General features: G+C 47.5%; 1 protein-coding gene across 1 annotated transcript; it reads left to right on the top strand.

The window, feature by feature from the left end:
* The first annotated feature begins 236 nt into the window (after window positions 1-236).
* ODF1 (outer dense fiber of sperm tails 1) lies at window positions 237-9680 on the top strand. Its single transcript, XM_004000028.6, has 2 exons — window positions 237-691; window positions 9109-9680. The coding sequence occupies exons 1-2, from the start codon at window positions 375-377 to the stop codon at window positions 9548-9550; spliced, it is 759 nt and encodes a 252-aa protein (XP_004000077.2). The 5' UTR covers window positions 237-374; the 3' UTR covers window positions 9551-9680.
* Window positions 9681-13079: the final 3399 nt, after the last annotated feature.

Consider the following 13079-nt stretch of genomic DNA (forward strand, 5'->3'; position numbering starts at 1 on the left):
CCAGGCCTAAGGACAGACACAAGCCAAGGACATTGACGGTTACCCCCATGAACCCCAAAGGGCCATGACTGCTTGAGGGGACCCATCCAACTTCAAGGTAAATGAAATCTCAACATTAGGATGGTTCTGCGAGGAGCTCTGTAACTCTAAGGAGGGCCTCTGGAGACCGTGACTGTGTGCAGTTCACATGGTAACCAGAGACTATGACATACTTTGGAGGGTGGTGAGGTCATAGAACACAAGCTTTAAAGTAAGTGAATCATGTGGGCCTCATTTATTTTTAAAAGAAACTTCTGAGAAGAGCTTAGAACAATTTTTTCCCCCCTGAGTGCCATTTCCCAAAGGTACTCACAAAACAATAAGGTGTGACTGTAATGGCTGCACTGAGTTGTCTTTTGGACAGTGTTAGAAGGGACATAAAGAAGGTGGACCGAGAACTAAGGCAGTTGAGATGCATCGACGAATGCACGCGATGCCTCTGCGACTTGTACATGCACCCATACTGCTGCTGCGACCTGCACCCCTACCCGTACTGCCTGTGCTACTCGAAGCGAGCGCGCTCCTGTGGCCTGTGCGACCTCTATCCGTGTTGCCTGTGTGACGTCAAGCTTTACTGCCTGCGGCCATCTCTCAGAAGTTTGGAGAGGAAAGCCATTAGAGCCATAGAAGATGAAAAGAGAGAGCTTGCCAAGTAAAAGCACGTTTTAAGATTGTTCATAGCTGGTGTATTAACCTTCTGAGCTGAAATGGGGGAGGGGATGCCACAGCTGGTGCTCGGACAAAGACGAAAAGGGCTCAAGATAGTAACTCTGGTGATTTAGCAAAGATTTAAGAACAGAAGAGTAAATGGGTCCAGGACAGGAACCGTAAGATTCTCAAAAGACAACGGAATGATGTCGATTGCCAAGGTTGTGTTGGTTTATGGTAGGAGTGCCGACATGATAAATAATGCGGCTTTAATGAGGGAAAGAAATAGGAGGTGTCATTAAAAAGCTATTGGAAGGAGCAAACTAAACATTTTTTCTGGTTATGAGTAAAGTGATTTGAGTAGATTTGGGCTTACAGAAATGACTACAGGAGAAGCAATAACAATTGATCAAATCCTTAATGTTCGCCAGAGGCTCTAAGAGCAGGGGAGAAAATTGAACAGAGGCGTTCCCTCGGTTTTGTAGGAGAACCCTTCTCCCATGCCCCAACCCCAGGCCCACTTAAAACCCATCCGGAGCTGGGCCTGTTACCTCGGCGCCCTCTCCGGCAGTAGCAAAAGTTGTGCTCCTGAACTACAGACCTGAGAGTCGCAGCTTTCAGAACAGAGTCGAGAGGGTTTTAATTGAATTGGGTAATGTTTAAAGCCACTTTTTACAATTTTGTTTGATTGCATTTCCTTTTATGGCCTGGAGAAGGTTTTCTAACTTTCCGCTACATGCCATCCGGTCTGGTACAACTGACGAAAACAATTGTTGAAAGTACTGTCCTCTGGTTAAATAAATTATGGTACGTCTATACACTAGGATGCTAAGTAGATGTAAAGCAGGCTGATGAAGTATTGTATGTGTTGATGTATTACATGAAAAAGGCAAGAAAAACTACTTAATATGCTACTACTTTTAAAAAGATGGGCACAAATGGATGATAGATTTTTTGATTGAAATATACTTGACACGTAACATTGTGCGGATTTATAGCGTGTTTGATACATTTCTATATTCTAATGATTGCCATTGTAGTGACAATTAGCACCTCTCCCGTGTTCCATAATTATCATTTCCTTTTAGTGGTTGGAATATTTACATTCTAGTCTCTTAGCAAGTTTGATGATTATAATGCAACATTGTTGTCTGTATTTACTATACTGTGCACTAGATCTCTGAGACTTATTTACTACTCGTTGCAAGTTTCTATCCTTAAACAACATTGTTCCTATCCCAACAATCAATTAATAGGTTTTGAGACTGACGTGCTGCCTTCTGTGCTAAGGAGGCAGGTGATAGATTAATAGATTAGATAGATAGGTAGGTGGATGGATAGATGGATGGACAGATGGAGAGATAGAGTCTGAGACAGAGACAGATACTTGATAACAGTGACCAGGATGTTCCAGAAGAAAGGACAATAGGGCAACTATTGTCCAAGTCATCAGTCACCAAGATCAGGAATGGACCTCTGACAATAGTCTGGGATGGGGCTATTGCGTTTAAACAAATCTACACTCAATTTGAAACAGTTTTTTTTTTTTTAAGATTTTATTTTAGGGGCGCCTGGGTGGCTCGGCCGGTTAAGCGTCTGACTTCGGCTCAGGTCATGATCTCACGGTCTGTGAGTTCGAGCCCCGTGTCGGGCTCTGTGCTGACAGCTCAGAGCCTGGAGCCTGTTTCAGATTCTGTGTCTCCCTCTCTCTCTGCCCCTCCCCTGTTCACGCTCTGTCTCTCTCTGTCTCAAAAATAAATAAACGTTAAAAAAAATTTTTTTAAAAAGATTTTATTTTAATGTTTATTTATTTTGAGAGAGAGAGAGAGAAAGAGAGAGCAGGGGAGGGGCAGAGAGAGAGAGAGAGAGAGGGAGTGAGAGAGAGAAAGAACCCAAAGCAGGCTCCACACTGCCAGCGTAGAGCCCAACTCAGGGCTCGAACACACGAACTGTGAGATCATGACCTGTGCTGAAATCAGGAGTTGGATGCTTAACCGACTGAGCCACCTCTGTGCCCCTGAAATAGTTTTTATTTTTACTGCTCAGAGTATCAAGTTATATAAGTTTTGCACACTGGGAGTTAGGAATTTCTTCTTTAATTGGTCTGCATGAAGGGTTACTTGTGAGCAGGCCTGTATCTACTGTCTTTGTGCCTCTGAATCCTTGAATACCCTTGATCCAAGTTCTTCCAGCCTTTGTCTCCTGACTGGCCCTCCTCCCCAGACTCTTCAGATAAGGGTGCCTCTCTGTTGTCCACCCCCTGGGTGCCCTCCACCAGCTCTAGGAGCCCCTACTTCTTGGCATGCAATAGACACAACCTCAAACTTACTTCTCGGCAGTGTGGTTTATATAAGAGATGATGCTTTCTATGCGTTGTGATACTTCTCCTGACAATGTCTGGATTTTGCTTACATTTTTCCTGTGCCTGAGGCACTATGTGAAGCTGGTGATGTCTTTACATTAATTCCCTGGTCTCTGAACTGATAACGCTGAGTCCTTTCTGGAAATGACCTCAGTCTTGCCTGCTGTGTCTCCTCCCAGCCACTTTCCTCCCATTTATACCACCTTGTGAAACCCTCCTATGCTCTATTTCTGATAGCTTGACATTTCACTATCCAGAAAGGCTTTGTGTTGTTACCTGCAAACCTAAATATTCAATTTTCCTGACCATGGATGAAAATGTTAAAGCCTGATCCAGCCCCAATCCCAGAGGACTCCTACTATTAATATTTTTTTCTTCCAGTGAAATGCCTCTTTTTCCTTATTTCTCAGCTAGCTCCCAATCCATGACTAAGTAGATCCAGAAATATCATGTTGATTCACTTTTTTTAAACAATCTTTGCTGTGAAAACTTGCCCAAGGCTTTGTGGGTTTAGAAGTCGTATTCACATGATCTTCTATCCCTTTAAAGAACGCTAACAGTTTGGTTAGGTATGACATGCGCTTTCTGACGCCAGGCTGCATTGTCCTGAAGGTTCTTTGTCCAATAGGAAAGATTCCCCGGTCTATAGCTGCCATTACCCCATTGGAACTGTCTTTCTGTCTGAGGGTCAACCTGCTCTTTTAACAACTGGTTAAGAAGGCTCATTTCTCCCATAAGTTTCCTGAGCATTCCCGCGTGTATGTTAGTTGATTGATGAGTGTGTGTTGTACGTGTGTGTTTTTAGACCAGGTATAGAAGGTCCAATCCATTTCCATTGTTTACCTAGCACCTTGGCAGTATCTTCCTTAGTAGAGACTCAAGTAAGTACTTCCATTTTTTTTTTGTTTTTTTTTTTACCTTCTTTGATATTCTCTTTTCCTCCCCCAACTACCCTTTGCACCGCAAGCACTAGCAATTTCCCTGACTCTTCCTTCCTCTTCTGGATTTAGAGGGACTACGGTGACTGAATCTGGTTCCCTTTGTAAGAAGCCATGCCACTAGCCTGTCTTAAGTTTGCGCCCGATTCACTACCACACTTCGTGGGCTTCCCTTTCCTCTATACCGAAGGGGCACAGACAAATGCACACCAGCCCTTCCTCAGCCCTGCCCTTAGGGGTTGACCATCTAATGGACGGAGCCCCCTTCTCAGCTCCGACCCCTGGTGCCTTGCAGACAAATGCTGGATTTGCAGCTGAGCTGGAGGGGCTCATTGGGCTCAGGCTCGCACCCTTTGCTGCTTAATACCCAGAAACTCAGCCTGATTTCTTCCACTCATCCAACTATCTGTGATGGGTCTCAATCTCTCTTGAAAATCCCCACATGAGGGGCACCATCTTCTGCAAACTTCAAAAACTGGCCCTCTCATTTCATTCTTTGTTTACTCCTTCCTGTTCTAAGACCAAGGTTTTCACCGACTCGCTCTTATTTGGTGAGGCTAATGACAGCCTCTTGGTGAGTGCTTTGTGGGCCCAGCCGTCAGGGAACTCCTTCTACCTCCCCATGCTCTGACCCATAGGCAAGGGCAGAGCAGTCTCTCCCTCAGAGTCCCTGCAGAGGGGGAAGAGAGTGTGGCCCCTTGTTACCCCTCCCCATAATTCCTTCATACCCACAGGTCTCCGAGCCCAGTCACCCCAGGGGGTAGGGGCAGGAATGGCTGTCCCTCGAGGCCAAAGGCTTGTCTATTATCTGGTTTCACCTTATTGGTTAATGACACAGGACTTGAGGCTGGGTCACTTAAAGCCTCAGGTTTCAGGGAAGTCTGAGGAAGGTGGAGCCCGGTCCAGCCTGATAAAGACACTCACCCTTTATCGAGCGAAAATTATGTGCCGCCTTTCGTCTTCACCTGATCCTTGCGACGTCTTGGCTGTTCTAGAGATGATGAAACAGATTCAGGAGCAGTGTTCTTGACCACTAGGAGCTGGGAAAGCCGGATTTGCCTGAGTCTGGGATTCCTGTGCTTAACCAGCCCGTCAGTGGTTCTCAAAGAACGGGCTCGGGACCAGCATCAGGTGGAACTGCTTAGAAATGTGAGTTCTTGGCTCCTCCCTCAAGCCGCTGAGTTGGAAACTCTGGGCGTGGGGACCAGCACCTGTGTTCCCACAAGCACTGCTGGGGCCTCTGATGCCCCTGTATTTGCTACCCTGCCCCCGCGGAGTGACACTGTTCTTCAGTATCATCCAAAAGTCAGAAGAGAGACAAGGCAGGAAAGGTGAAGAGACAGAAGGAAGAAGAGAAAGGGAAAGATGAGTTGGAAAGGAGGAATAGAGTTTGGTGGGTCTTTGGAAGGGGTCTAGACTTAGGAGAAAAAGCACAGTACTCCAAGGCCTACCTCCCTTTGGTCCTGGGTGGAGATAGGCCTCTTTTTGACACCTTCATTATTTCATTCAGCACCAGGCTGAAGCTCACTTAGGGCTTTGTGAAAATGGCTGACCGTACAGCTCACCGTTGCTGAGGGCAGCGTGTTGCACATTCGGGAGCTTGGTGATGATACACTCAGGTGAACTGCAGCTCGAGTAGGGAGAAGACGCGTATTCCCGAGTGGCAGTCATGGACCCCATCTGTCCACTCGCTTTCCCTCAGCTTCCCTGAGAGGATTCTGCAACGAGCCAGGGGGCTGATTTCCCTATGTGTGCTGTGGCCAAGCTCCAGCCTCACAATAACAATTATAGGAGGCAACATCCCCCCCCCCCCCCGCCCCACCTTTGCCCAGAACACTACAGAGCCATGGAAAATCCCTTGTGGGGTGATAGGTACCTGGCCAGACAGGAGTCAGTTAAATCTGACAAGTAAAATGTGGCTCCTGCAATTTCTCCTAAAGCCACCCCACCCCACAGATCAGCCCCGACCAAGAAGCAAAAGGGAGGAGACACCTCCTTTGGCCTAGAATTTTTAGGCAATTTCCCAAAGACTCAGATTTGTGAGACCTCTGTGCAGCTGCCGCAGGGGCAAAGGGGCCAGAGTGACCCGGCCAGAGAAAGAGGGGGAATCTGAACAACAACAACAACAACAACATGCAATTGCACTCCAAGACTTCAGATTGATGACAGGAGGAGAAGGATTTGGAAGCCCACTTTGGCTTGTAGAACTGGCTCCCAGATCCATATCTGGGAGGGCAGGAGGCCTTCAGCAGAATCAGTTTAGCAGTAGCGAGGGGTCCTGGCACCCCTGCCTGGGATCCTTGGTCCTGTTTTGTGAGGACCTTCGTGGTCCTTCGTGCCAGGGTTTGAGGTTTCTCATTCCACGTCCACACCATGGGAGGTTCCGGAGAGATCCAGGGGCACCCATTCTGCTCTCTGTTTCACTCTTGCCTTTGGCTGTTCAGGCTTCCCAGTCGTGGCCCATCCAGAGAGGGCGCGGGACATCTTTGTGAGCTCCTCTCTGCCCATCCAGGGAGAGTAGAGTGCGTTTTCTCCTGTTTTGTTTTTTCCACAGAGATAAAGACCTTTTTTTTTTTTTTTTAAGTCCAGTTCTCTTCCTTTCTCCTTAGTATGGCCCGTGGGTACCCTGGCACACCCAGGGCATGAAAGACATCTGTACCCCATGCTCCCCAGGTTCCTTGGGGCCGGAGGCGGAAATGCAGCTCAGTGACCCTCACAGTCCTCTGGGTGCCTTGCGCAAGTTGTTTCTGTTGGCCTTGGTGTCTTCCAGGACAGCAGTCCATTGCGTCATTTTGCAAATTAGCCTCTAAGAGCCTTGCTTCGGAACCTTTGGTACAAGGGCTCACGCTTGTTAAGCCAACCATGTGAAAAATACAGATTCAGATCAGTACGTAGAGCATGACTTCATAAGAACACACACAAGGATCTACCTATGTATGTAGAAATACACACACAGAGGAAAATCGAGCACCAAAATGTGAGATGCTCTGTACGATTACGGGTATTTTGCGACCTATTCCATTTTTTTTTTTTTTTTGCTTATCTGTATATTTTCTAAGTTTTCTACAATGAACTCATATAACTTCTTTAACAAAAAGCAGGGTACAAACAAAATTCAGCCTAAAAGGCAAGAACTAAAAAGGTATCTCAAACCCATCATCCAACTGCAAAGTTCAGACTTGTCAAACTGGAAGAAGTTCTAGAAATCACGTGCTCCAAAACCTTCCTTTGGAGGCCAAGTGTTGCAAGATGTGCCAGGAGTGTCTCTTAGAACACGGAGTTTTAAAAAAAAAATTGTTTATGTTAAAGGATAAAAAGAAGACCATTTCAGAACGTTAGGTTGTCTTTGGAAGGATCACCAAGTAGAAAGAAAATGGACCCTAGGGAAAGCCAGAGCACATAAGGCTAATGCCGGGCTGCCCAACCTGTGTGCCAAGCACTACAATAAATCCTTTTCGTTCATTAACTGATTTAAACCTCCCAAACCCTAGAAGTAGGTTACTACTCTTGTCCCAATTTGACAGATGAGGAAACTGAGGCACAGAGAAGCGAAGTAATTTGTCCTCGCGGCAGAACCAACGCTTGAACCTAAATGCTCTGGCTCCAGAGCCTGTGCCCTTAGGCACTTTGTGTTACTAGTTCTCGACACACCACGGGTGTTCAATTAGCCTGAGCTGCTGTTGTTATTTTGTTATTACGAAGGATTCACACAGGACTGTTGAGCGGCAACAAGGCAGCTCTATAGGGACCCCGGGGACCCGTGTTTGCCGCTCCAGGGGCCGCAGACAGTGGTATTTAACAGCTAGCCACGTGGGGGTGGGAGACAGGAGATAAAAAGCCCTCATTTGTAGAGTTTTCCCATTTCCATAGTATAAATACCCCATCACATGGATTTCAAGGGTCAACAGGAGGTCAGGGGGTAGGAGGGGGCCAGGGAGGTACACAATTAGCCCTTGCACGCTGATGGGACCCGGATCCGGTTCACGACCCCTCCAAGCTCACTGTTCCAGAGGGTGCCAGCCATCCAGCATTTGGAGCAGTCTCACAGTGGCAGGAAGAGACAGGCCCCGGTGGGCAGGGCAGAGTCAGGGCACTTTTGCCTTGTTGGAACTTTCAGGCTGGGTCTGTGTGACAGCCCAGGGTGGCTCCAATCTTGTGGGTAGCAGGGCTGGGTTCTGAGGCTGAAAGACATCTTTATAATGATTTTAAATGGTATCTTATTAGTTGCACCCCTTAAAAAAACTCTTAAGAGTCTACATATAATAGTAGTAATAATAACGATCACAGTAATAATTAAGCAAGATTTCTAACGCACTAAGCACAATCTTAAGCAACATTCATCATTTCATCTAATCTTCCAAAAAAACCTATGGTGTAGGTACTGTTATTATTTCCATTTTACAGATGAGGAAACTAAGGCAAGTTTCCACAATTAATAAGAGGAGGAGCTGGGATTTAAATGGCAAGAGAAAGATCTGGAACTTCAAGCAACCATCTGTTGTTAACAGAGGTTTACCTGTGGCAGAATGCGATTTACACGGGTGGACTCTCAGTGTTTCCTTTATACACTTGGGGAAAAGTTTGACTTTTCAGAATGACTAGTGTTCCTTTTACTATTTAAAAAAAAAAAAAAGAGAGATCAGGCGCCTGGCTGGCTCAGGTGGTAGACTATGTGACCCTTGACCTTTGATCTGAGTTCAAGCCCCAAGAGGGGCCCAGGGCTAACTTAAAAATATATATATATAGGGGTGCCTGGGTGGCGCAGTCGGTTAAGCGTCTGACTTCAGCCAGGTCACGATCTCGCGGTCTGTGGGTTCGAGCCCCGCATCAGGCTCTGGGCTGATGGCTCAGAGCCTGGAGCCTGTTTCCGATTCTGTGTCTCCCTCTCTCTCTGCCCCTCCCCCGTTCATGCTCTGTCTCCCTTTGTCCCAAAAATAAATAAACGTTGAAAAAAAAAATTTAAAAAAAAAGAGGGTGTACTACTTAAAAAAAAAAAAATATATATATATATATATATATATATATATATAATAATGAAAAACAGATCAAAATATTGCTTCTCAAGCTGTGTCTGAGATCTGAGCTTCTTCCTCCCACCCTCTCCTTTTTTCTAACTTCCAGACTGAGAAGAACAACAAATAGAATTCTGGCCTCCTCTTGCTGTAGCAGTAACATTTTAGGATCGGTAAACGTGTGCGGCTTTGAACCGGATCAAGTCAAAGTTCGGGTGAAGGACGGAAAGGTGTGCGTGTCCGCAGAGCGGGAGAACAGGTACGACTGCCTCGGGTCGAAAAAGTACAGCTACATGAACATCTGCAAAGAGTTCAGCCTGCCGCCCTGCGTGGACGAGAAAGACGTGACGTACTCCTACGGGCTCGGCAGTTGCGTCAAGATCGAGTCTCCCTGCTACCCCTGCACCTCTCCCTGCAACCCTTGCAACCCCTGCAGCCCCTGCAGCCCCTGCAGCCCCTGCAACCCCTGCAACCCCTGCAACCCCTGTGACCCTTGCAGCCCCTGCTATCCCTGCGGGAGTCGCTTTTCCTGTAGGAAGATGCTTTTGTAAAGCGTAGGAACGCATGACTTAGTGAAAGGCACCTACTCCAGTCAGGCAGCTCTTCCAGTGTTTCTCTCCCCTCTTCCCGCGGCCCATGTTAGTTAAGGCGGTAGGAAACTGAATACATAACTGCAATCCACCCGCGCTGTGTGCAGGTCTCTTGGTTCAATCGCTGCGGGAACCCTGCCTGGTGGGTGGACGTAGGACTGGGGGTGGGGCACAAGAGACGAGCTGGGGAGGTCTGTCCTCTCTGAGTCCTCCTCCGCACCAGCTACCGCCAAATCCCAGGAAGAGAGAGTTTCTGGGTGGGCATCCCCACACTGTTTTTCCAAAAGATCCAGTGAGATGGCCTAGCCCACAAACCAAACTGGGAAAGCAGACACGGAGACTCGGTAGGTAGAAGGCAAGCACTGTTAAAGCTGCCGCAGTGGGGAGCTCCGCGGAGTGTGGCTCGGCCCTCGAAATGGGCCGGGGTTTTACTGGGGCAAAGATGGGCGTGCCAACGCGCGGGACTGAGGGGAAGCGTGTCCACGGACCGAGGGTGGGGTGTCCCTAGGCAGCTTTCGTTTCTCAACATAACTGATTGGGGAGAACGGCCAGCTCGGGTTCAGGATGGTGTGCAACCTCCCTGTGATTGATTTCGACTATCTGCTCTTCTCAATCCCTGAAACTTCTTGTAGGCACAGAAGTTCAGTTCAAAGTTCATGAGTGGAGAAATACAGCTTTCCCAAAGTGCTAGCTAGCACAGAATGATAGCCTAATTCACCCGAATCGGATCCTCATGGACATGCCCATGAGCCATCCGTGACTGCCAAGACAGAAATAAGTGCGAAGGAGGAAGGAGCCCTTGGGGAGGGATCAGACTGAGACCCGGGCGGGTTGCAGAGCAGACTCCTGCAGGGAACACAACAAACACCCTCACGTGTGCACGGTGAGTCGTTCAATGGTCTCAGCTGTGGGTGGGTTGAACAGTGGTTCTCAGCCTTTGGCTGCACATGGGAATCACTTGGGGGAGCTTTAAAAATATGGATGCCAAACAGAGGAAGGAAGAAAAGGGAAGGAAGGAAGGAAGGAAGGAAGGAAGGAAGGAAGGAAGGAAGGAAGGAAGGAAGGGAGGGAGGGAGGGAGGGAGGGAGGGAGGGAAAGAAAGAAAGAAAGAAAGAAAGAAAGAAAGAAAGAAAGAAAGAAGGAAAGAAAGAAAGAAAAGAAAGATTTTAAAAAAAGAAAAAAGAGACCTTTTTTAAAAAAGAAAAAAAAAAGCTGATGCTTGGGTCCCATCTCCAGAGACTGTAAGGTAGTAGATTTAAGGTACAGCCTGAGCCTCAAGACTTTTAAAAGCCTCCCTAGGTAATTCAAACATGCAACTAAGGTTAAGAAACTCTGCATGGGATCTTAAAGCTCTCCCAGCCTTTTTTCTTTAAAAGCTTCCTTCAAGTGCAAGGTTAAAGAATATTGATGGTGATAGCAGACCTATTTTGCTTTCAATTGAGGGAAGTAATGGCCCTCTAATACAGGTGGTGAAGAAAAAACATTGAACATCTCGAAAACTGATTACCCAGGAACTAGGTATAAATAAGTATGTTTGTGTGGACCGAATCGTAGAGTTACACTTACAAGTGTCTTGCCATGGTTTGATTTATAAATATTCTTGTTTCTCAGTCACAAATTTTTGAAAATGATTTTGAAAACATTTCACCCGTAGAGTCCAGGGAATCCCCACACGGGTCCTAAACAAACAGGAATCCCTGTCCTCTGGAAGGCGCCACCCAGGGTGCTCTCGGCAGTGGTACGTTCCTTCATTTCCCCACTTACCTACTCACCCTCTGTTAGTCCAGCAGTTCATTCATTCATCCCACCTGCCAGCCAGACTTTATGATTTTAAATGCCCGTACTGTGCTCTGCGGCAGGGATGGGGAGAAGAAAATACCCGTTTCACAAATGCCTCAAATTGAGTTCAAGGAGGGGTAGCGTGGAGGGATTGGGGAAGAAGTACCAAAAAACTGAGTTTACAAGGGCTAGGAGAGGCCAGAGGGGCCTTCCGGGTCTTGGGCATTTCCGTGGAATGCATTGTGGACATCAGTGCCTCTCGGGATGCTTCAGGGAAGCAGGAGGCCACCCCTCAGCCCACAGCCCGGCCTGTAGTGGGTTGGTAGCCCGACTCTGCTCGCCCGCCCTCAGGATGAAAGACTCTATATAAAGGCAAGTGTTTGTCTGGTGAGTACCTGCTATGTGTCAGGAGCTATCGTCAAAGAGCAGTACCTGTCCGGGCGCTTCTCATAGCAAAGACAAGACCAACACCCGTGATCTAATTGTCATGACACCTGGCAGCGTGGAATCAAGAACTAAATTGTGCCGTGTAGGTGTTAAGTCCCTTCCGTTCAAGGGGAAGGGGTGGGGGAGGGTGAAGCCAGGCAGAGGAGGCAGAGCTTGGGTGTGGGTCTTGTCTGCATCCTTGAGGAAAGGCGTAAAGCAGGGTGCGTTCCGTGAACTAACCAGGCTCCGGAGAATGAGGAAAAAAGCAGAGACGAGCGAGGAGAGAGAGGGAACATTTGCTGTTCTCAGAACTGTCTTTCACTGGTCAGACGGGCCGCTGGGGCTTAGATAGCTCTGCTGCGGCCTTTGGTACACTTGCAGCTCAGAGTCTAACTGAAACACCGTCCTTCATCCACCAGGGTGGGAGATGGGAAAGGGGGAGACTCTGGAGTGAGCAGAGGTGAGACACTGGCCCAGGGGGTAACTGAAAGATGAGGGAGCCTCTGGGCTACTTCGCTGTCCAGCATGTTCTGGCGAACGGACGTACAAATTAATACACCACCTTCTAATACACGTGCTTGGTGAACATTGTAGAACTCAGGTTGGAGATGAAGATTGTTGCATTTCTTAGCGGACACCGAATACATTCTAGAGCTAGGGAGCTGTTTAATAGTATTCTCCCGAAAAAGCTTCTCAGGGACAGGATTGAGGGGAATCCATACCCCCTGGCTCCCATGTACTGAGCGTTCTCTTTTAAAACTTGTATAGGAAAGGATTGTATAAAGTGACATTAAAGATCTTCAGTTGACTGTTCTTCAGTCATTGTAAAGTCATCTTATTTACAAATTGTTCACGTCCCCAGAACTAATGGAACAGGCACACACGCACAGGCCCCACAGGCACGCACACAACCCCGCTCTGTTGGGGGTCACTTCCGCCCTTAGTAGAATGGGGACCACCAACCATTGGACCATCTGGAATCCCAACTTCTCTTCCCTGCACAAAAATTCCTTCTGTCTCTGTCTCTCTCTGTGTCTGTTTCTCTTTCTCTGTCTCCCTCTCTCCCATACAAACCTAGGAGTGTCACACGCTGGAAGAGGTTGGGACACTCCGATAAAGCCTTCCGGCTGAGGACATTATGCTGAAAGTTAAGGGAAAATTGATACCCGAGCCAGAAGAAACTGTGGGTTTGTAAGAAAGGTAAGGGAGGGAGGGTCTTGCTGGGTGACCTAGGTGAAATCAAGCGAAGTTTGTAGGGTTGTGGGCATGTACCGTAGCATTCTCA

The sequence above is a fragment of the Felis catus genome, chromosome F2 (assembly GCF_018350175.1).
Source record: "Felis catus isolate Fca126 chromosome F2, F.catus_Fca126_mat1.0, whole genome shotgun sequence".
Taxonomy (NCBI): Eukaryota; Metazoa; Chordata; class Mammalia; order Carnivora; family Felidae; genus Felis; species Felis catus.

What these genes read in the sequence shown, in the direction of transcription:
- ODF1 (XM_004000028.6), top strand. Translation starts at nt 375, where the DNA reads ATGGCTGCACTGAGTTGTCTTTTGGACAGTGTTAGAAGGGACATAAAG. An exon ending in GAAAAGAGAGAGCTTGCCAA is followed by an intron (nt 692 to 9,108) that starts GTAAAAGCACGT and finishes TCTAACTTCCAG; the next exon opens with ACTGAGAAGAACAACAAATA.